The sequence below is a fragment of the Orbicella faveolata genome, unplaced genomic scaffold (genome assembly GCF_042242905.1).
Source record: "Orbicella faveolata isolate gen_17 unplaced genomic scaffold, um_ofav_v1 contig_3, whole genome shotgun sequence".
In the NCBI taxonomy this organism is placed as follows: domain Eukaryota; kingdom Metazoa; phylum Cnidaria; class Anthozoa; order Scleractinia; family Merulinidae; genus Orbicella; species Orbicella faveolata.
Genome location: NW_028301558.1, coordinates 10,859,498 through 10,882,555, shown reverse-complemented (window position 1 = coordinate 10,882,555; position 23,058 = coordinate 10,859,498). Strand labels below are relative to the sequence as shown.

The window sequence follows — 23,058 nt, the reverse complement described above, 5'->3', positions numbered from 1 at the left end:
CAGGTCAATCATGCGCAGATGTGTTTCTGTTTAATTACAGAACAGCTAGCTTGGTGCTTTGTCAATTGTGATAACAACAAACGGTTTTCCCGTTTGATATCCTTAAGACAACTGTACATGTAATATATTTATATTTATCTCAGTATGAACTTGGACAGTTTTTTCTTGCGCGGATAATGCCACCTTGCACGTATCATGCATGTTTTTCTGGAGGAGGTGAGTAAAAGGCTGTCGACGTAAGCAAACTCTGCGTCCCACGATTGGCTATTTCTAGACCCTCTTGGGTTCTCGGGAGTGATCTAAAAATAACTTGTGAGGGAGTTACCTTGGAACATAGCCCTTGTGGAGGATTTACCCTCTCACTCTTCATCCTCTCTTAATTAACCGTCATCATTTACGTTCCCAAAATTACGCTAAACTTGGCCATTTCATATTATGTTTGCAGATTACAGGTAAGAAGTTTGTAAAGTTTAACAGACATGTGCAATGCCATTCCACTACCCATTAAGGGCCCGCCTTATACTCGTTTGTTTGCTGAAATAAACACATACTTTGAGATACGTTAAGGTTTACTGTGATGATGCCATCTCTCAATCTACGAGATATCGCTATGACGATATTTCGCTAGAGCGATATATATCGTGATGAATCCGTCGCGCGCTCTACGAGATATCGCTACGGCGATAGTTTCTTGAAAGTATGATTTATAAGCTGTATTTGTCTAGCAGCAGAGCCAAATGATGTGCTGTAGTGTAATCAGTTGAACTGCAATATATTGCGCCCTACAGTACCGACGTCAGGGTCCTTTTTCAGTTTATACCTTCTGCTTTGGTTATGTGGGTAGTCAGAAACATACACTAACGGATATTTTAATTTCATGTGTTACGAGTCGCTTTGTCTGAAACGACTGCTACCCAACAAACGATTTTTAACCATCCGAAAGTTAGGGCTACCCAAAAGTAGCGGCCCCTTTTGCCTGCTAAATCCGAAAGTAACGGGGCCGCTGCTTTCGGGATTCTACGGTATTATTTTCAAGTTTCCTTCAATTTTCAAGTTTCCTTCAATTTTCAAGTTCTTTTGTACGTGACCAAAATAACTCAAAATACCGTAATTGAGCTCCTTTAATTAAGAAACTCGCTTCACGGTTTGCACATGTATTGCTTTAGGGATTCCTTTCCTTGTACTTGACAAAAACAGATCCGCGTTAAACCTATATTGCTCAATTAAAAAAAAACAAAACGAAACAAAGAAACAAGAATATAGAAGCATGGTTTATCCGTATGTGTCAGCAATTGTTAGAATAAAAGCCGCCCGCAGCCGTGCTGACGCTAATACTGAAGCGCCGTTACAGAATATTTTCGCCTGAAAGGGATTCGAACCAAGTCAAAAATTATGAATATTATGAATCGGCAATAAAATCCCTGTGTGCTAGAAATTTAATCAACACAAGCAAATCAGTAATCGTTGGATGTTTCTTTGTTCAGGTTTCTTTGTTGCTGGAAAAGAAAGAAAAGAATTGATTTGTGATTGAACATAATGACCTTTCCTGCCCAAGACACAAATGATGATGTAGGAAATCATTTCTAGTGTCATTATCATATTATTTAGAAGGAGGTTACAAGAACGACCCTCCCTGAAATTATAACTACATTTCTTAAAATTAAAATTATAATTAGAGAATTGATATTCCTAAAGTAATTTAGGTTTAAATTACTGTCGAGACAAAGATGTTGACTTGGACAGGTATATGATGCAATATTTGTTTTTCCTCTAAAAGTGAATTGTCATAAAGTACACTTTAAAAGTGAACTTGGGGCAACAGTCTTTGCTTTTAATTAGAAATTGATCGATTCAGTGGAAACAAAATAAAGACATAATAAGATGCACTGAATTTAGCGGCTTGGTGTAAGCGTAGTTAGGATGACAAACTAAACGTAGGGATATAAGAACGCAATGATTTGTATAGCCTTCATTAGACTATCATGAATAATTTAACAAATCAACCTATATAATTACTACTAATGATTGCCTCGGTTTAATTTATTAAATGTTTGTCATGATAAGAACTCAAGATTTAGAATCCAAATGAATTACATTTCTTTGAAGTTTTCAAGCTTTCTGTTCGCCGCATACATTCTCAGTCTAGGTACAGCTGGACAAAGCCCCAATGTTGGAGTCATCACAGACACGAATGGGGACCAAATCATCTTCCTAAATTTCCTGCCTTATTTAGGCAGCGTACTCAACGTGTCAGCCATCGTCTCAAAATTTGCTGCAAACGTTGAAGATTGCCAGGCTCTGTGTATGAGTGCTCCTCGCTGCCTTTCTGTCAACGTAGCAATCCTTCCTGATGATGAACAAAGCCATCTTTGCCAGATGTTAGGCACGACCAAGAACAGCGAACCCGATCGTTTTGGGCCAAGCGAAACTTTTCATCACTTCAAAACGATAGTAAGTGATCCTTCCTCCGTGATTCCTCATTCCTCATTTTAGTTTATTCACCTCTTATCTTCGTTGAATAGTCCATATTTTGAAGGCGATTACTACCTATTTCACGTTGAGACTGTACTTCCATTGAAGTTGATGCATAACTTCGTTCCAAATATATGTTAATTGTAGGGAATTTCCCAATTTGTTATGGTACACTCGTGTCACTGGGCATTTCGTTTCAAATTTCTTTCATAGGTTCCGCCATGCTTTAGCCAGCCTTGTCAGCGAGGTGGAACATGTCACCAAGACTACGGAGAAGCAACCTTTACTTGTGAATGTTTACCTGACCGGAAGGGAAAACTGTGTGAAATAGGTACGAAAGATCCTACAGTGTCCTAATTTCCTTAGTGCCAGAGTTTGAATACTCACATATTAGTTATAGGTGAGGCCAAAACAAGCTTTGTCTCATATACGTCAGATAGTTCCAAGTTCCAACTTTATTTTCATTTCGTTCAATACGTGTTACATCAAATTAAGACAAAGAAACCTCCACAGGCTTCAGGTCTCCTTGAATATCTAATAAAGTCTGGCATCAGAGATAAGCGAGCAATTGGTACTTTGAAATGGTTGATACAAAATTCGAAGACACACTTTTAAAACTCTGCGCGAAAGTATTGAAAATCGGTAACTATCTTGGTAACAGTTTAAAGGACATCTGCTCACGTTTCGCTGATTTAGAAGTGTGAAGTATACATAAACTGCTATTCCTAAATTGGAAAAATGTCATCTATTTTCTTTCAATTTGGTTGCATTGACAGCTATTGATTTCTGCAGTACCTCAAGGTTTCACACTTGGACATAAGAAGGAAAAGATGGGATATGTAATTTGCGGGGATGAACACGATCACTCATTAGGACATTATTTAGCTCTTATTAACCGAGCTGGAGGTCTGTATGGGAGAATCTTGACCGAGGTCGTGAATACAGACCGAACGCAGTGAGGTCTCTACACACGATCAAGGTCGAGATTTTCCCATACAAGATCAACTTAGCTCGGTTAATAAGACGTTTATTATATGGCAAAGAAGAAAACTTTAATTCGTTTGGTGCTGGTTTGCTGACATTTCGCTTGCGAACGGCGATGAGCTTAACTTAAACCTGCCGAAATTTGCTCGTCCTCTATCCTTTTTTCTTTGTCAGCAGGCTTTTTGGCACTTCCATTAATGATTGAGAAGAAAATAAAAGAAAATGGTGAACATTTTTGTATTTTAGTTTGCTACTTTTTCAACGCAAAATGAAACCGGTCTAGATGTCGGTCTAGATGGGAAAATTTAGACCGCGGTCAATATCGATTTCAGCCAATCAAATTTGTGAATTCGGTAGTTCTTAGTCCTTGTGAGACACAGCCATATAATAACACTTAATATTATTATTATTATTATCATTATCATTATCATTATCATTATCATTATCATTATTATTGTTATTATTAATGCCAAATTATTGATTTATACATTTAGGTTCAGGTTGGTCAAAGGTCAACATCCATGGGCCTATTTGTTTTGGCGCTAGAGATGATTCCTATGGCCGTTTTGCTGTTCAGATTACAGGAAAAGTCATTACTGCAAAGCTTGTTCACATCTCCGGGTACGTGGCTAACTCGAGAAAAATCGGAGGAAACTGGGGAAATCCATCACGTAAATTAAGGACTGTCATCACAACCGCTAGCAATAAGGTTGTCTTGCCTGGCAACTATACTCTTTATGAAACATACACTTTGGAAGGTTATACCAGCACGTCACCGGAGCTGGTGTTTCCTAATGTCTCAGAGCCGGGTATCGTTCCACGTGGTCTGGAGTTGAGGATCTGGTTTGTTGAAGATCTTGGCAATTTTTCGGAGGGCGACAACTCAGGTCAATCGTGCGCAGATGTGTTTTTGTTTTACGTATAGACAATGTTGACCTGCTTCTTTGCCATTTATAGTTTGACCGATCAGTGATACCACCCTTTATCAAGTGATGTTCAAATATTTTCTTGCACTAATATTCAGTCATCACAAAAGACGTTCTTGTCATTTCATTAGCGATAAGCATGATAAAATACAAATTTTTAAAAGGAAAATCTGTGAAGCGGGGTTCAGTACTACCTAAAATTTTTGCATAATTTTAGGAACTAGAATCTGTTGTCAGCCTCCTTTTAAAGACTTTAAAAGCGATAAAACTCAAAGGAAAAATGAAATTTCAATTACGTGATGCCTGCTCCAAAAATTTGCCAGACGCCAATCTTTCATATCTAAGCCCGACCACTTTCGAAAGGCAAAATTCTTTAAAAAAAAAAAGTCCCTGCGACAATGCAGGCCCATTACAAAAAATGCTTCCAAACATGAACTAGCTCAAGGCTTATTATCGTAATTTTAATTTAGCTTCTCAAACTTATTAACAATTCATCAAGTTTCAACAAAGGAAGTCATGATGTGGCCATTATTTTTATTTCCAAACACCTTGAAGTTCGTCAAAAATACTCCACCGCGCGTCCTATTTTCAACTCTCTTCTGGGTGTTTGAAAATGTGATCAAACACGGTCTTTGGTGTTTGATATATTACTTAAATGACGTGAATATTGCTGCAGTGACATTTCTTTACCAAATTCTTACGACACTGATCTCTCGTGACTTAAGAAATTGTCATTGTAAACACATATATGTGCTTGTGTGCTTATCGGAATTCTTTCGATCTTGTACTTGACAAAAAGCAGATTATAACAATAAATATAGACCTAATATAGCGCAAATGATCCGACAGTTCTAAAATGCCGTACACTAATTTTGCCCCTAGCAAGTCAAAATGCTAGCAAAGACAAGCGGAAATAAGAAGTTTATATTACCAGATGAAAGCTAATAAAAATAAGAATAAGTCTTAAAATATCACACTTAAAAGAGGGCAGTTCCATTTTAAGTCTCAAATGATCTGGGAAGCTCATTCCAAAGTGTCGGTGCACAAATAGAAAAAGACCTGTCGCCATACTTTTAATTGGACCGAAGAATCCTCAGAAAACCCTAGACAGAATATAGTAATGATCGCGGCCGTTAAGCCCATATCGCTCATTTAAAAATATAAAATATTAAAGCAATAGGTTATCGACATGCGTAGACTCTCTGTAAGTAAGTTTTTTCAGGCTGTTCGCTATTACAATTACACAGCTTTTCAGACGCCAATTAGCGGGTTATAGAATACGCATGTATTCACCCGAAACCGAACCAGTGAAAAATCACAGGGGTTACACTGTAAATGCAAAAAAGGCGCAATGAAATGTGACACTCCATGAAAACTGCATGCAACGGGTACGGATCACAGAAATATGGACATGATTGGCCCAGGGGTAATCTTCACTTTATCAGAAGTAGATTGTTGTTGGTTGGAGAGGTAATCCATGATCTAGTTGAAAACATCATTACGAAGGCCGGAGGCCTGGAGTTTCAGAGGTAAAATCTGATGAGAAACGCATATCAAATGCCTTACTAAAGTCTCGAAAGATTATTCCAAAGGCCTTCTTCTGGTCAAGAGCAAATCGTTATTTCTCGGTCATGCTAAGTAACGAGAGCTCGGTTGATTTTCTTTTCCTGAAACCCCACTGGGAGTCACTAAGTAGTTTATGGTAGTCTGAGAAGGAATCAAGTTGAAAACAGGCGAGACTTTCCAGTAGCTTGCTTGGTATACTAAGCAAGGAGATAGGGCGGTTGTTCGGTTTGATTGCTTTGACTACTGTCTATGAAAACGCTTAACCAATAAAAGAGAACTGCTTTATATACAGCCAACTACTAAAAACAATTATCTTTGGTCAATAGCTTAAGTTCTGACATATTTGTCGTTCTGATGATGTTCTCATGCAAATAAACATTAAACTTTTAAGAGAATCCAAGTTGCTTGTCGTTGTTTATGTTTGTACATTACAGAACAGTCATTTCCCTTCCGTGTGCTAGGTCAAATCTGTTCATCCTTCAAGCTATCGCCTCTCGCCAAGTAGTGTCTTTGTGTATCTAATGTAACGACATATGTTCCCACGTCCATTTTTGATGAAAAAATATTGCACGCTTCTTTAGTACAAACGCTACCTATTGTACTGCCTCTGGGGCGAAAAGTGTCAGTTATGGAGTCAGTTCTTTGCCCTCTAGAGACTCGCCCAGAAATTCTTGTCAAAATGCCATAAAATGCGTTTCTGAAATGTCGACTTCTCCAACAGTATATTATAGGATTGGCAAAGGACGACGTGAAAGTCAGAATTTTGACCAAGGCATTGAAGATGCTTTGCTTTGATCGGAATGAATCAGAAAAACATTGCGGACACGTTTTCTGTAAGAAGTAATAGAAACAAGATGGAAACCAAGAAGCTACGAACACCCCAATAACAATCAGTATTGTGGTGCTGGCTCGACGTTCGTTGCTTTGTCTCCGTGGTTTTCGACCTTTATCATTTTCTATGCTGTTTCTGTTACTCGATATTTTCTTAACATGTGACCTGGCGGTTAGATACATGTAGGTATAGCACGTTGCGATGAGTAGAAATGGTAAAATAACGTTCGATATAATGACCATGATACTCCACCATCGCGTCGGCTCGAAATTACATTCCTTATAAGGAGAGTTTGGATCCCATGGGACGAAGGGAAGTGAAGATATAATCATCGCGTCAAGCCACGCCAATGTTAAACCCATAATCACTCGCTTATGTGTAACTACGGTTGTATATCTTAGTGGACTTTTCACTGCGAGTAGGCGCTCGACACTAATGACAGACAAGCTCAGAATGGAGGCGTAACCGGTGAGAAAGTAGGAGAAACGGAAGACGTCGCAGATGATGACATCGGCGGATTCTCCCAACGAGAACTTTTTCAGTATGTAGCTTGGCATGGCGATTATTCCAGCCAAAAAGTCTGCAATCGCCAAACTAAACACCGACAAATAGGTGACGCTGTGAAGTGCAGGGTTAATGAGAATAGCCGTGAACACGAGACTGTTGCCAATTACAGTGCCGAATGACAGAAACGACAGAATTGTTACCACTGCGGTTATGGGTAGTTTAGAGTCACTTTCTTCCTCGAAATAAACAACAGTAGCATCGGTGCTGTTGTTCATCTTGATTTTATGTTTCCTGTTGGAAAGACAGATATCGTTGCGTTATGTTGTATTTCGTATCAGCAACAGCTAATTCAACAAAAAACCAAGCAGCATAATTTAAACTCAGAATTGCCTGAAATATTGAGCAGAAAGTCATGTCCTGTTGATCTTGGAAACCTCCTAAACAAAGCCTCTTGAAGCTGAATAAATATACTTACAATACAAACTCTTAACATATCTTGAGTGGAACATTTAAGCCGTCTCAGGGTTGGAAAGCCAGAAATTTCTACTTATATTGGGCCACTTAGAAGATATTGGCCAATGAAAACGTTCCATGAAAACAAAGGGTGACGACCTTTACCGTAAAATGGATGACGAAAAAAATTAATAAGAAATATGTTGTCAGTGGCTTAAAATAAATTGAGGACGTTTCGGCGTTCTTCGGCCAAAAAAATGTAAACAGCCTGATGTGAATAAAAAAAGAAAGGAAAAAATGTACAATAAATGTGTTAATGAAGGTTCTATGGAAAGAGGTTTTCAATTTAAAACGAGAGTAAAGCAATAGCGTAATTATTACGTACATTATATATGTTTGAGAATGAAATGTGAAATGTGAAACTTCGTAGCCGAAGGTTGCAGCAGCAACCAAAACGTCCTCAAATAATTTTTAAGTCAGTGACAACATATTTTTTGTCAAATTTTTACCATGTCTGGCTACAAACCAAATAAGTTATTTTAAAGGGTGACGGCTTCTTTCGCAAATGGTACCAATAGCATTTAGCATCTACGCAACTAAGCAATGGCGAGAGCCTGCTTTAGAAACTTTTTAATTTTTAACTTGGAAAATAGTATTTTCCAAGTTGAAGGTATGGATGGGACATTTAATCGATCTTTCCTTCGCTCCTTCGCTTCCTGTTGGACTATTTGTGGAGATAACAGAGTAATCATCGGAATACGATTTCAAATAAAACATATATTTAATTACCTTCACTTTCAGAACATGCATTTCACACACTTATGGACTTGGAATTGCTGTTAATATGCACTACAACCTCATTAAATTGTACCACAATATTCACAAGCACCAGTGACTTAAATTATGTAATCGTAAATATGAAAAACTAACAAAGTGGATTTCAGAGCGTGTTAATGCTATTTGTTTTATTTTCCGTTGCTGCGTAAAGAATATTCAAAGTTGATAATGAATTTTACTCTCCTGGTATTTTGTATTGAACCCTCTTCAGGCAAGTTGAAACCCTTGAGATACGAATAGCCTGATGAAACTTAAAAATAAATAGTTACTTTGATGAAAAACCTGAATATCGAAAACATTAGCCAATAACAACTGATCCTAGTAGTTCATGCATGAGCGAAGGTGTCACAAAGGCACCTAGTTAATTTGTCTGTCTCGTATGATTCTCTCCGTAGCTCAGTGGTAGACAATCCTGGCATTTACGCTTCGCTTCGCTAATTTTCCATCCACTCATTATCACACACCTGTCATATTTGTATAATTTTGGAATTTTATATATCATTGTTACATAGCCAATAAAGATTGAAGTTCTTCGGTGGAACTTTTTGCTTCAATGTATTTTTAAAGCCATTGTCAAACTCATATCTTTTAATTATGAATCCTGGCCGCAATTTTAGTTTTTGATAGAGCATGTTTCATTGTAAATTTTCGGTGAGTTAAAGGTTTAAAATTGGACTTTTTAATGTTCACACTAAATTACAGTATTTCATACTCCTCCGTCGTTGCAGGCAATAGGCAAATAAAAAGATAATTACGTCGAAGTAAATATTTTATTATTTCCACTTCACATTTTTGTTTACTTTGTAGTAGTATGAAAACAGCCGACACGACTTTTTCCGTCTTGAGAAGTTTTCCTTTTAATCCAGTTAATTTAATCCCCGATTACTTTAAAACACCCCAAGGTAGAACAATATAACTAAAGTTAACATAATTCATTTACATGTAGAGTTTAGAGATGGGGAGTATGGCACAGTTTGCAAACAAAGGTAGCCAAAATGAAATCGTATCCGTTAGCTTTGACTTGTATTTATATTCACAAATTTCCTTTCGACGCTGAAATTAATAATAACAATTTTATAGTTTACATGGTTTAGAATTTTGTTCCTTTATTGTGACTCTCCTCTTACTTTTTTTCACATAACCACAATAAAGTTCAAGTGATAATCAGAATTACATCGAAACGCTTTAGAGAATCGGCAGTAATTCAAGTTGTCATCGGATATCTTGTTCAATTTTTTTCTTGATATAGGGAGTATGTCTGTCACTTTCAAAATTTACTGTGTGTGGAAAAATTCCTCGGCCCAAACTACATTTGTAAACAGGCGAAAAGCAAAATGTTAAAGCGAGTTTTATAACAATGTCTGTGGTCTTAATGTATTTCTGTCCTTCTCATGTTTTGAATTTCTCAAAGAGTAATTTCCTAAATGATTCCTTAGTGTCAATGTTTTTTTCCTACTATATTATTATTAAAAACGCTTCAGTGAAATCGTTTTAAAAAATCCTCGACGAATGTGCCTCTTTCTTGATGGAAAGCTCTTAGGACTCAATGTGATATTGTGCGTAAATATGCAAGACAGGGAAGGCAAAAAAACGATTTCAAAACTTACTATCGCTGTCCACTTTCAGTGTCTGAGGTTTGATTAAAAAAAATTGTAACACTCTTCGCCTCTGCCGTGAATTTGACTGGAAACTTCAAGGTCCCATCGAGCATCTTCTGCACAGTAGAAAGGAATAAATATTGGGAAGCGAATACAATGACTTCAAGTTATTAGAATATAGCTGCCCATGCTGATATTGCCTACTGCCCAAAGCTATTTGTTCATTAAGTGGGATTGCCAACAGCCGTTGAAACAACTTCACGATAATGAAGATTGTTCACAGAGTTTTCTCTTCCAATTTAAAGTCGACCTAACACCACCTCTATAGAATTTGAACATCTCTTTTGCAATAATAGTACATTTGGGCTGGCCTTTAGCGCTAAGCCAACTAACCTTGGAATTTTTCTTTTTCTGTAGATACCGAAAACTTCGAATCTGTTTGAAGATAAACAGATAGGACTACTTCGTACGTTTCATTATGGGCCAATCACGGAGCGCATAATAAAAATGAAAGGATGATCGGATATTATCATCAAATACTCTGTTTTAATTTGTTTTGCTTAAGAAGTTAAGACTCTCCCAGTGAAGTCATATTAAGCGAACGAAATATGAAATACATCCTTGGATCTGTCTAACCAACTGCGGTTTTAAAAATAATGCTTGAGAACAATTACCTTGTTATTTTGAATTTAACAGAAAGAAAACAATTAACCGTACCGTTTTATTGGTTTACGATCATGGAAACAACAGCATGCTCTCAAGAATTGTATTTTTCATTCGTTGAATATGAAACGACGATAGCCAGCAAGACACCATGTCGTTATTATTAATCTGACGTCATTATTATAGTTAAGCTGAATTTTCAAGCCATCAGTTCAAAGATCGCTGACAAACCACCTTCACCTTTATTATATTTTTGTCTCTAGTTGAATAAAAATATTTAACTAAAAAAGGAAGTTTAAGTAAAAATTGCTACCTGTGTGACACAGTAAGTAAGTTTCGATTCTGCCAAATTTTGTAAACAACCTTAAACAATTGTTATTGTTGAAGTTAAATTTTGATTAAGACTATCAGTTTAGTTCGTTTTCCTCCAGCTAGGTTATGCTTTTTTATTCAATTTCCCCCTAGCCAATAACTCATAATGTCTAAGAAATGTTTTTAAAAGCATTGCCAAACTAGGAAATCAACGAGATGCATATATAGTAGAAATAAAAAATTAATCGCAATACAAGCATGTTTTCACTCTTAAACGAGGATATGCTGTATTTTTTATTGTAGTTTTCGTGTTGTGTTACAAGTAGCTAACTCCCACCATGAGTAATTCAGCGTTGAAACTTTAGATTGAGAGGTTTTTTCAATACATGTAAGTATATGGATCAGAAAATTATGCAAATGTTACGCACAACGATAACACTTTTAAAATGTTCACATAAAATGGAAAGACAGAAAAGCGTCCGCTTGGCTAAATTAAAACATATAATACCAGTCGAGACTATCATTAACAAAAGTTAGTACTCTCAAGTTTGATTTTGATGACCTTCTGATGTTAACAATTGCTATTATAATGTCAGAGAACTTTTAATTCTCAAAGCGATTTGCACCAAAGAATATGAACAGATGGTTTCTTGGTCGCTGACGCATTAGCCATATTGAACAGTATATTTTTCGAAGACTTTTCCACCGGACTAAACCATAGTTATCAAAATGTTTATTCTGAAAAGTTGTCAAGAAACGTTGATAGAAAGATGGCTTTCAAACGTGGTTTTCTTATGGTCTCTTTCTGAAGATAAGTTATTGTTTTGAATCAGTTAAATATTATTCACTCAACATGAGAAAAAAATGACTAAAAAATGTATATCAACGGGCAAAGGACCAATTATTTCAAGACGTAAAATTGACAAAAAAAAAAGGTCAAAGTAATGCTAGAGGTGGCTGACAACGTCCGAGAAAAAGGAGGGTGAGCTTTGTACTTCTAATTTCGTTTCTCATCAGTCATTTGCAAGGGTTGCGAAAAAAAATGATATCTGAGAGAAATGCGGTTACTCGTTGCAGGATTTTAAAAGGATCATATTAAAAGAATGCTAAAATATCCTGATCTAGCTTTCACTTACCTCACAGAATTTAAAGAATTTGAGTTTCTTTTGGTGCTTCGCTCAATCTCTGTGTTTTGAAACAACCAACAGTTCATCAAATGTGATCTGAATATTAAAATGAAAATACAAATTGGTGCTCTTCGTTAATAAATGCCAATCATGCGCGCTGACGAACATTTTGTAGCAAAGCGAAAGATGACAACGCTGCTATTAAAGGCACAAAAAGATACATCATCTATATAAGCCAATCTTGAACATTTCTGGCTCTTTTTGGTTCTTTGGGCGTGTTTTTTTTTTTTCTTTTGTTTAGTTTTGTTTTGTTTTGTTTTTTGCTTTTGGCTCAAAAAATAAATGAAATTTCATTTTATTGCTTCAAACCGCATCCCGATGTTCCTATTAGGATTTTTTTTTTTTTTTACCAAATAACACATCCGATGCCGGAGGCCCGTGTCAAATAGCTGTCAGCTGAAAGCTTCCTAACTCAAACACCAGCACTAGACAAATTAAAATGATCTTTTTTTCAATCGACCAAAACAACCAGATTGAAAAAGCAGTCACAAATTACACTCCTACAAAAAAATTGAAAGGTTCCAAAATTTGATAAACTATTTGCCTGCTTTAGTAACCTTTAAAAGAAGAAACGTATGGTGTTAAAGACTAACTCTCTTCGGTATTATAAACGTTATTGAATTGAGCGTCTGTAATTTGCATAACTACTGGAAATCTTAAAAGCAGCTTTCGTCTTAGCATCAGATAAAGGTGTCGTGCGAGACATCGGTTGACTTGGAAATGATGAAGACGAAATGAATTCATCGTCGCTGGGTTTTTGTTTTATCCTTTGATCATTTGTTATTTATTTATTTATTTTTGGTCGAATAATTCAAGTTAAAGGAAAAAGTGTCCCCCTGGTCTTCCTTTCATGTTTTTACCAAAGCAGTGTAGCTAAACCACCTGTATTAAATTTAAAGTAAGTAATTATTGTTGAAAGGCGAGGTACGTGTCACTATTAATCACTGTCAATCTAGGTTAGCGCAGTGTTGAAAGTAATATATCAAACTCGAAAGACCGTGTTTGACCACCTTTCCAAACAGGGAGAAAACACGACGCGTGGTGGAGTTCTGTTTGGAAATGTGGTCAAACACGAGAGTTTTTGAGTTTTTCATATATCTTCTCAATTTGAGTTTTTGATATATCTTCTCAATCGAAACTTAAACTGAGGAGAAAACGGAGGATCAAATTCTTAAGAACCTATGCTAATTAGATCAGAAATCCAAAAACCTTCTCGGTCATGATTTCCTTTGTTTAAACTTCGTGAATAATTAATGAGTTTGAGAAAGTCATATCAAATCAAAACACGAGTGCTTAAACCAGCCTACTTGGAAAACAATTGATCAATGAAAACATTCATTGAACACAAAAGATGGCGAAATTTATATTTTAATAGTTTTACTTTAACATTCATCTATATGTACATGTAAAAGGATTCTTTTTATAAGGGTACTTTTGAGCTTTTTCATATATTGGTGTTTCCAGACAATAAAAATTGAATAGAAAAGAACGTATTTCACGAAATAGAGAAACTACATGGTTTAGTACGCCAACATGACTACAGTGACGTTATATAAAATTGCTTCATTTTACAATAGCATTAAGAAAAGCATCACTGTCTGATGTAATTCATAATTATGTCGATATCTCAAGTTAAGCAATTATTGCGTGTTAAGAACAACTTATTTTGGTCCTTGATCAGCTTCAGGAATATATTGATAACCTAGAGATTAGTGTACTTTTGATCTAAATTGTTTAAAAGAACAGATAAATTTCCATTTCATATTATCGCAGCTGTGCCCAAGTGATGTATTTTGCAGTTTCGATTGTAATTGTTCATGACGTTTTGTACATGCCCGACGGACACATTTAATGACGAATACTAGAGCAAAACCGCGCCGTCCAGTGGATCTTAAAAATACGCTCATTTCAAAAATGCATTCACGTAACCCTGTAGAGAGGACTCGTTTAAAGAAACAGCATCTTTTGCTACCAACCTTGGAAATTTGAATTCTGAACTTCTGATTAAAAAGCTAATGCGTTTAAAATCTCAAATATAAGTTCGTGTCTTTGTAAAATTTATGAAGCTGATTTCAAGAGGACCTAATTTAAAATATCCCGTCAACGTGTAAAATTTAGTGCAAATATCATCAAACATCACGCCTTATTATCTGTCTCCGTAAACCTAAGCTGAGCTGTGAACCTTGAGAAATGAATAGCTTGTGAAAAAAAGAGCTACCTATTTGAAACCTTGAACATCGAATTACTGGCACAAAATCGTGTGGCATACGAAGTTAACAAGCTTAATAGTACTATCAAGCAAACATTCATACACACATACATGCACACACAAATACGTAAATAAAATCCATAAATTAGATTGCAGCCGATGGAAATTTTGATTTTAATGTGTTTCATTAACGTGTAAAATATATTGCAAATGTTGACCATGAATTTCACAACATTTGTTGTTTTGTGATTTTCTACTGAGCCCTCAGCGCACAATATTGTAACCCTGGAGAGATGAATCGCCTAAGCAAGTACAAAAAAATAGCTACCAATATTAGAAACATGGAAATGAAACTGCCCTTTATAATATTATTCACTTACACCAAGAAGTAATGTCTTGGGGCAAAATATTGTTCACCGTCTTCAATTTGCTCTTAACAATACCGATAATATATGATAACTTAATGAAGTCAAAAATCCCTTTTTCCTATTTAAAATTTTATAGGTAATTTTAAATGTTTTATTTTACTTGTTTGTTTACGTTTTCGTAGTCTCAAAACAACATGAGGTCTTACGCCTTGAGAAGTTTTCCTCTTAATCCAAGCAACGTATACGCAATTGTTGAATACTTTAACATCTCCGTCAAACAAGGTACAGCAATCACAGAAGTTGGCATTATCATATGATTTTGCAAAAGGTGGCAAACATTAAATTGAATTCATTACTTTGGAGTAAATTTAAATGCAAAGAATCTCCTATGGATTCTAATATTTAAAATACTCACTTTAAAGCTTACAGAACTGTAGTATTTTGAACCTTTACAGCTTATACTATGACGTTTCTTTTTCGTTTTTATGAACAACGACATCTAAATGTAAGTAATTAATCGGAGACACTACAAAACCCTTCTGCTTAACATCACGGTAAATCAAGGAGAGCTGTCACCCAATACTGAAGCTGAAAATTGTTCTTAAAATGATTGAAACTTTGATGGGCTAAGGCCAAATAACCTGCACGTAGACATAACATGCCAGGAAGGGACTTTTGGAACTGTTACCTTAGAACCTTTCTTATGTTTACATGGAACACAACTCAAAGTTAATTAAAGTTAAATATGCAAGACAGGAGAGAAAGATAATCGTACTTACGGTGACGTTGTGATGATAATATCCAACACTTTTCCTTAATGCGAGCTAATAAACAAGCGAGAATGAGCCATGAAACTTAGTGAGTCCTTCGTAACGTCATGTACCGAATATAACTAAAACATTGATTCCTTGGCGGTCATTAAATACAGCTGCCCAAACCGATATTGCCTAACACCCGAACGCCTTGCAGTCAATATACAGGACCACCAATAGCCGTTGACATCCACAGTTTGGTTTCAATGAAAGCTTTTGAAATTACTTTATACATTAAGAGTGTAAATATAGGTATTCCTTCAAAACAAGAATCGATACAATAAGAAATGCCAACGCGAAATTTGCACCTTTCTCTCAAACATTCAAAATGATTTTGTTTCAGCTTTTAAATATTATGCAAAAACATGACGGCGGAGAAAAACTTTTGTGATATTTATCATATCAATATCGAGATATTGTGGTTGTGGTTCAAAACCCTTCGTATGTTTTTTGTTTTTTGTTTTTGCTAATGCTATACCCTATTGCTTCATTGGCAGATGAATTTGAATTAGTGAAAGTTCATTTCTTCAAGACTCGAATTAAAGAAAGCTGGCGAGTCACAACGTGGAATAACGTAGCAAAACTCATCTTTATAACTTGTTAAATTTATTTGCTCCTCTAGTTAAATAAAAATATTTAACCGAGGCATAGAACTCAGATTAAAAAATTTCAAAACGCGTGGCTGGAGATTTAAGATTCAATATTCTGCCTAGTTTTTATTTTTGGTGTTTGTTAGCATGCGTTCAACTAACCTGTAAATGTGGCTTAATAGTTTGTTTGTTTTTTTTTTTGCCTTCCTATTTTAGTACTTTTTAGTACTTTTTATGCAAATTAATATGCATATGAAATACCATGTACATGTATTTGAATTGCGCCAGAAAGATTATAAAGCATCAGAGATCATCGCCGTTATGTAAGCAAGTAAAGCATTTGTAGAAGCCCGAATATAAAGTATTTTCTCCTCATTCATAGTTTTATCTTTCGATTGAGATGTCGTTCTAATCAGATATTTATACAAACATTTCGCTGTCAATGGTTATATTAAATGTAAAGCTGATGAAAGGGCGGCCGCCTGGCAAAAAGTAATCGCAAAACAACAACTGCCAGTCTGATATAAGACTATCATTAAACAAAATCAGCAGTCTACAATTCAATAACGATGTTCTGATGCAAAAATTACTTTTAAAATGCCAGAAAACTTTTAGAACAGAAATATTTGCACGAGGGAAGATTGCCGGATGATAAGACAGCGCTGGTCCGTTCGGTGGATTTAACAAAATCATTTTCAATACCCCGATTAATTTCACCATAAAATTACAAAAAGCGCGATCAATAACCCCTGTTCTGAACATCTGTCCATAAACGATGTTTTCCTATGAAATTCAGAGGATTGGTTTAATGTAGAATAAAGTGTTTCAAAATGTCATGGCCAAAGAAAATGGAAATAATGGACATCAAAAGACAGTGCGCCCCTTTCTTTCAAAAATTAATCCTGAATAAAAGTAGTGCTGAAGGTAATTAAAAGAGAAATACGAGAATGGGTTTGGTATATATAACATATATATACTTTTCTGATCTAGCTTTCACTTACCTTCATGAAAGTAAATGGTCGCTGATTTGCCTTTGGTGCTGCAATCGATCGCTCGATTGATCCTGCAAGGTGTGAAAGCTGAAGTAATGTCCCATCAAGTGAGACCTAAATTTTAAAATGAAAATTAAAATTAGTGCTATTTTTGTCTAGAAGATAATGTCAGTGGCATATGGCATCCATGCAATCTTGCGGATGTCGTAATATTAGCGGTAATGACGCCACTGTTACAACGCCTGCAAAGACAACGGTTGTGTTTTTCATTTTTAATAACAGACCTCTCAGGAAACAACAACTTCAATAGGTTACAAGGTGACATTTTCGATCCTTTTTTTTTTCATATTTCTAAGGTGTTCGTCAAATTTCGTTGCAAATATTAAATAACGGCAGCGAAAAACGTAATCGTTTGCTAGGTTTAATTTTGAGCTTCTGTTTGCTTTTTATTGAGGGCGCAGTAAATTCACTCATTCAAGAACAGAATTTACTTTCTTCCGTTAATTTTCACTGCACTGTTAATGTTCACTTAATTTTCACTGACTGCGCCTTTATTGCATGTTGAAATGAAAGTACATATAGAAAGAGTGGAACTAAAAATGTATTACCCGCCTGGCTTCAATTGTCAATAACATTGCAAACAACTTCATACAAGGCGACGTTTGTTAGTTTTAATGTAAGCATGCTGTCAACCCCGAACCTAGCATAATTGCATTTGCTTTGTATTTGTACCGAATATTATTGTAAAACTGATTCCTTAAAGTCGTTAAATACAGCTGCCTGAGCTGATAGTGCCTATCTCTCAAAATGTTTATTTCAGTAGATAGGATTGCCAACAGCTGTTGACATCCACAGTTTTGTTTCAATAAAAGCTCTTAAAATTACTTTATACATTAAAAATATCAACAGAGGTTCCCTTCATAAGAGGAATCGAGACAACAAGAAACTAGAGAAATTTGCACATTTCTCTCAAACATTTAAAATGATTTCGTTCCAGTTTTTAAATGTTATGCAAAAACATAAGGACGAATAAAGACTCCTGAAATATTTATAGCATCGAAATAGTGTTGTTATGACTCAAACATAAAATTCATATGTATTTTACGCTCACGCTTCACCTTTGTATATTATGGCCTAGCTATTTGAATTAGAGAGAAACGCGAATGATGAAAAGTCTGAACAGAACTCCTTGATATTTAATTTGTCCTGCTCCGTTCTTTAAGAGATTTTGTTATAGCCTTAAAAATCACCTTAAGGAGCTAAAAGAACGTTTATTTTATGAAGAGGAAAAAAGTTGTGCTCAATTGGTATGTGCAATTTACACGAGTTTAGCTGAAGTGTATTATTTTTTTGTTAAAGGAATGGGGTTTAAAAAGGCTGACAAGAGAAAACGTGGAATTACATGGAAATATAGCTTTTTTATTGTGTTAGTATCTCTAGTTTACGAAAAATATCGCACGGAAGTCTGAAAACTACTATTCTGCCTAATTTTGTGAATAGCTTTTATGAAAGGTTGTGTTTCCTATGCCTGATACAAGTATGCTTTCAACCTTTACGTGTAGCGTAGATGCATTTTTTTTTTTTTTCTTCCTGTTTAATTTGACTTTTTATTCAAGTCGATGAATAAAACATTTTATAATCCACCAAATATTTCCGCTCACACGCGATTGGTCTAAACGCTTCAAGTGACTTAACATGCCCCAGCTAAAACTGGGGAATATCAGAGTCACATTCCCTAATTTTAAAAAGAGCCCGCGCGCTGCTAATATTTGAAGGATAATAAACACAATAGCCTCGATTTGGCGCTAAATTATGCTCGGGTATTTGTCTGCGGACATTACCCGTTCCGAGAAGCGCACGGTTTTCCGAGAGCAAAGCACGAGGAAAACTGTGAGCTTTGAAGAACAAATAATGTCCAGCAGATAAAGCCTCGTCTACACGAGCAACTTTTAGGTGACACTTTTTTGAGACAATTCTTATTTGCTCGTGTAGACGAGGAAAATTGGCCAATTGTTATGTGGCTAAAATATTTGGTGAAAAGCTAATGTGACAAGCTTTTATTGGATAACTAAAAGTTTTCACATACAAAACATTGCTCGAGTGGACGACTCGTCACATAAAATGTGGCAAATATGCTCGTAAGCACCAAGATTTTCGAAGGCGACTAAGCAGCCTCGCCTTGTTTCCGCGTACCTCTGCTGTCCAAAGTCATTACTGGCGCACTAAACTCTGAACTGTTGACAAATATTTGCTGTTTCATCTACTCGATCAAATATATTTGTCACATAAAAATTGTCATGTAAAAATTGTTCGTGTAGACATTGTAGCTATGTAAGCAACTTAGGCAGCTACCATCGTTTGAATATAAAGCCTATATTGCTCGTGTAGACGAGGCAACTTAGGCAGCTGCGATCATCTTGATATAAAGCCTATATTTATAAGAAAAATGCGGGATATAGCTTTCGACTGACATTTCATCTAGATCAACAAGTTATGCAAATATTTCGTCAGTGAATGATCACATTAAATGTGGAAAAAGACAGGCGTCTGCGTGGGAACATCAAAGACAAAACAACCACAGCCAGTCTGAGAGAAGACTATTATGAAGAAATAAAACTTGATTTTGCATGACAATTGCTTTTAAAATGCTAGAAAACTTTTAGAATGGAAACATTTTCCAAACAGGAAGACTGAGAGATGATGAAACAACGCTGGCACGTTCGGTAGATTCAACAAAATCGTTTTCAATTCCGCGATTGCTCTCACCGGAAAAATACAAAACTTAGCATCAAAAGCCCCTGTTCTGCTCAAAAGCGATTAAATAATAGAAGATTTTGACATGAAATTCTGAGGACTGGTTTGATATAATTTTAAGTAATTTAAAATGTTATCCATTCAGCATGACCAAAGAAAATGGAACAAAATTGCGCATCGAGAGGTAATGTGCCCCTTTTTTTCAAAAATTAGAACTGGATAAAAGTATTGCTGAAACTAAGAGTTTAAAGTTCTACAATAGAAGAGTGGGTTTGGTACTGCAAATTCAGTCCTGATAAGTTAGCAATTTACAAGCGTTGGAAAAATGACACGTGAAAGAAATGTGGCTCGTTCTAAGACCTTTAAATTGTTATGTTTTTACAAGAAATAATAATAACGAACAAATCCTATCTAGCTTTCATATACCTTCGCGAATTGTAAATAGTCGCTGGCCGATTTTCTTCAGTTTGGTGCTTCCATCGATCGCTGGCTCCTATAAGGTGTAAAAAGCTATGTTTTGAAACAATTAATGGCCCATCAAACCAATTAAGTGCGACCTGGATTTCAACATGAAAATTAAAATTAGATTTATTTTTGTCCAGCAGAAAATGTCAGTGACATATGGCAGCCATGCAGCCTTGAAAACGCTCTAATAGTAGCAATAATGTCGCCACTAGTGCAGCACCTGTCAATTTAAAACACAAACTGCTCAGGCAAAGGTTGCGTTTTTCATCTAAACAGACCTCTCAGGAAACAAATGTGGCGAAATTTTGTCACCCTGAAAAACCTTACTCTAAGGATCCAAATTGTAATTCATTCCATGGGAAAAGGATTGATCAATTTTTAAATTTGCACTAGTCCAGACTTAAGGGTCAAATATAAGCGGACAAATAAACGCGCGGAATTGCATGGAAAACTAACCTTCATTGCAACTTAATTGTGTCTAGCTCTAGTGAGATGAAATATTTAACCGTAGATATGGAGTAGGCGTGAGAATGCATTACCCGCCTGGCCTAATAACTAACTTTCAATTTTGACTAGCCTTGTAAAAAGACGGCTTTTGTTCGTTTTAATGTAAGCATGCTTTTTAAAGCCATAGATCTAGCTTAATTGTACATGTTTTCGTGCAATATGACTAATTTAGTTGACTCACCCAACAAAACTATTTTCGCAGTTATAGCTTTCATCTAGAAATTGATTTGGGGAGTAACTACACGATGCCAATTTCTTCACTGTTCATCCGACTTTCTTAAAGGGCCACATTATATGAAATGGAATAAGTTCTAGGGACATCGCGCGACAAAAGCGTGAGAGACCATGGTAAAAACGTACGCTGTTGCGCGTACCTTACACTTTAAGAGCCCTGATGCTGACAACAAAAATAAAAACATCAGAAATGTTTGAACACGGAAACATCAACACGGAAATATCTCGGTAGCTATGAAAATTATGTTTTGAAAATGCCTAATAAAGATCACAGGTCTTTATATAGCTTTTGGCGTGACTTTTCTTATAGTCTCTTTCTATTGGTTGAATATGGTTTTTAATTATTTAAAGATAGTCATTCTGCATGACAAAAGAATTAAAATGGTAAAATGTCCATTTAAAGGCAATGAATCCTCCTTTCTTTCAAATATCAAAACTGACAACAAAATAAAATAATGCTGAAATAAAGCTTGCAAGAAAATAAGATAGTGGGTTTAGCACTGCAAGTTAAGTATTTTACAAGTCAAATAAAACTGTTGGGGAAAAGGAAAGGCCGGTTAAGATGGCATCTGAATGGAATACAGTTATCGATCCGAAGATTTGAATACAAAATATTTAAAAACACAATGTTATCATTTTAGCTCGTTTTCCCTTACCTTACATAATGACTTCAGTTGTTCTACATTTCAATCGACACTAGTCCCTAAAAGATGTAAAAGCGGTGTTATAAAATTAATATAGCGTTTAAATGAGACTTGATTTTTAAGCCTGAGAAAATACAAATTATAGTGCAATTTTTGTATAGGTTCATTTTACCAGCGTATACAACCACACACAACTGGGAACATGATAATAACAGAGACAACATCGGTTCCGTTAAACGTGTCAATGGGAAAATATCCATATAGGACAGATATTGTGCATATCCCACCGCGATATTGACCTAAAGGGAAATAATTTTCTTTTCCTTTCTCTTCGAACGTCATTCGCTGATATGCTTCCCCTGATTAGTGTTCTTTTAAGCCGAAATAACGCACCCGATGCCGGAGATAGCTGTCAACTAGCTACATGGAAAAGCTTTTTAACTCAAAACATCAGCATTCGACAAGTTCAATTAAGATTTTTCAAATAATTTTAAACAATCATTAAGGGACGATCATAAAATGAGTTCGTAAAAAATACCTTGCCATCAAAATTCTGAGAAAAGGCTTTGCTTACTGCTGCAAATTGGAAAGGAAGGAAATGTGTTGGCAAAAACGCGAATTGATTTAAACGCACTTAGTAATGAACTCTTTACATCTCTGTGTTTTGAATTTGCGTAATTACTGACATTTCCACAAGCAGCTGCTACCTCGGGATCAGATAAAAGAAATGGCGAAACATCCATTTACTTGCAAATGAAGACTTCTTTAATTCAATTACTCCATGTGTCCTTGCTTTTATTTCTTTTAGGAAAAACTATCCTCCCAAGGTTTCCTTTTATTTATTTATTTTTATTTTTATATATTTTGTTTTGTCAAATTTAAATGCATATCACTTAAAGGCGTTTGAATAATTATGAGGCATGTCACAATGAGTTTTTGGGCATGGGTGTTAAACAGGAAGATTATGACTACAGTCGAGCTGCACCTGCGTGATGTAGAAAGAACCAGATCCTGAGCTCGACTAGAGCGAATAAATCCGACGTCTTATTATAAGAAGCATGTAAAGAAAAACACTTAGAAAGTGCGAAGTCTGGGGATCACTGTGTTAGTAACTTCGATTTACCAGAATCACACCGAACTTCTTTC

General features: G+C 35.7%; 2 protein-coding genes across 3 annotated transcripts; one reads left to right on the top strand and one right to left on the bottom strand.

The window, feature by feature from the left end:
* The first annotated feature begins 876 nt into the window (after positions 1-876).
* LOC149106340 (uncharacterized) lies at positions 877-4,508 on the top strand. The gene is made up of 3 exons (XM_089298387.1): positions 877-2,451; positions 2,686-2,803; positions 3,951-4,508. Exons 1-3 carry the CDS (start codon positions 2,086-2,088, stop codon positions 4,379-4,381), a joined length of 915 nt encoding a protein of 304 aa, XP_089154513.1. The 5' UTR covers positions 877-2,085; the 3' UTR covers positions 4,382-4,508.
* Positions 4,509-4,898: 390 nt separating this feature from the next.
* Positions 4,899-17,418, bottom strand: LOC110058555 (adenosine receptor A1-like). 2 transcript variants are annotated; one of them, XM_089298385.1, is made up of 3 exons: positions 17,318-17,418; positions 12,287-12,373; positions 4,899-7,578 (listed from the first exon to the last, which is right to left on the bottom strand). In XM_089298385.1, the coding sequence occupies exons 2-3, from the start codon at positions 12,361-12,363 to the stop codon at positions 6,411-6,413; spliced, it is 1,245 nt and encodes a 414-aa protein (XP_089154511.1). In that variant the 5' UTR covers positions 12,364-12,373; positions 17,318-17,418; the 3' UTR covers positions 4,899-6,410. The 2 variants fall into 2 exon arrangements, with proteins under 2 accessions (XP_089154511.1, XP_089154512.1); XM_089298386.1 differs by lacking the exon at positions 17,318-17,418 and adding an exon at positions 10,185-10,291 and having other exon boundaries at positions 12,287-12,371.
* Positions 17,419-23,058: the final 5,640 nt, after the last annotated feature.

Bases quoted from the DNA above. Each gene is read 5' to 3' on its own strand.
- LOC149106340 (XM_089298387.1), top strand. From the start codon at position 2,086: ATGAATTACATTTCTTTGAAGTTTTCAAGCTTTCTGTTCGCCGCATAC. The intron at 2,452-2,685 runs GTAAGTGATCCT...TTTCTTTCATAG, and splicing joins TTCATCACTTCAAAACGATA to GTTCCGCCATGCTTTAGCCA. The intron at 2,804-3,950 runs GTACGAAAGATC...TTATACATTTAG, and splicing joins GGGAAAACTGTGTGAAATAG to GTTCAGGTTGGTCAAAGGTC.
- LOC110058555 (XM_089298385.1), bottom strand. From the start codon at position 12,363: ATGAACTGTTGGTTGTTTCAAAACACAGAGATTGAGCGAAGCACCAAA. The intron at 7,579-12,286 runs GTAAGTGAAAGC...TCTTTCCAACAG, and splicing joins AATTCTTTAAATTCTGTGAG to GAAACATAAAATCAAGATGA.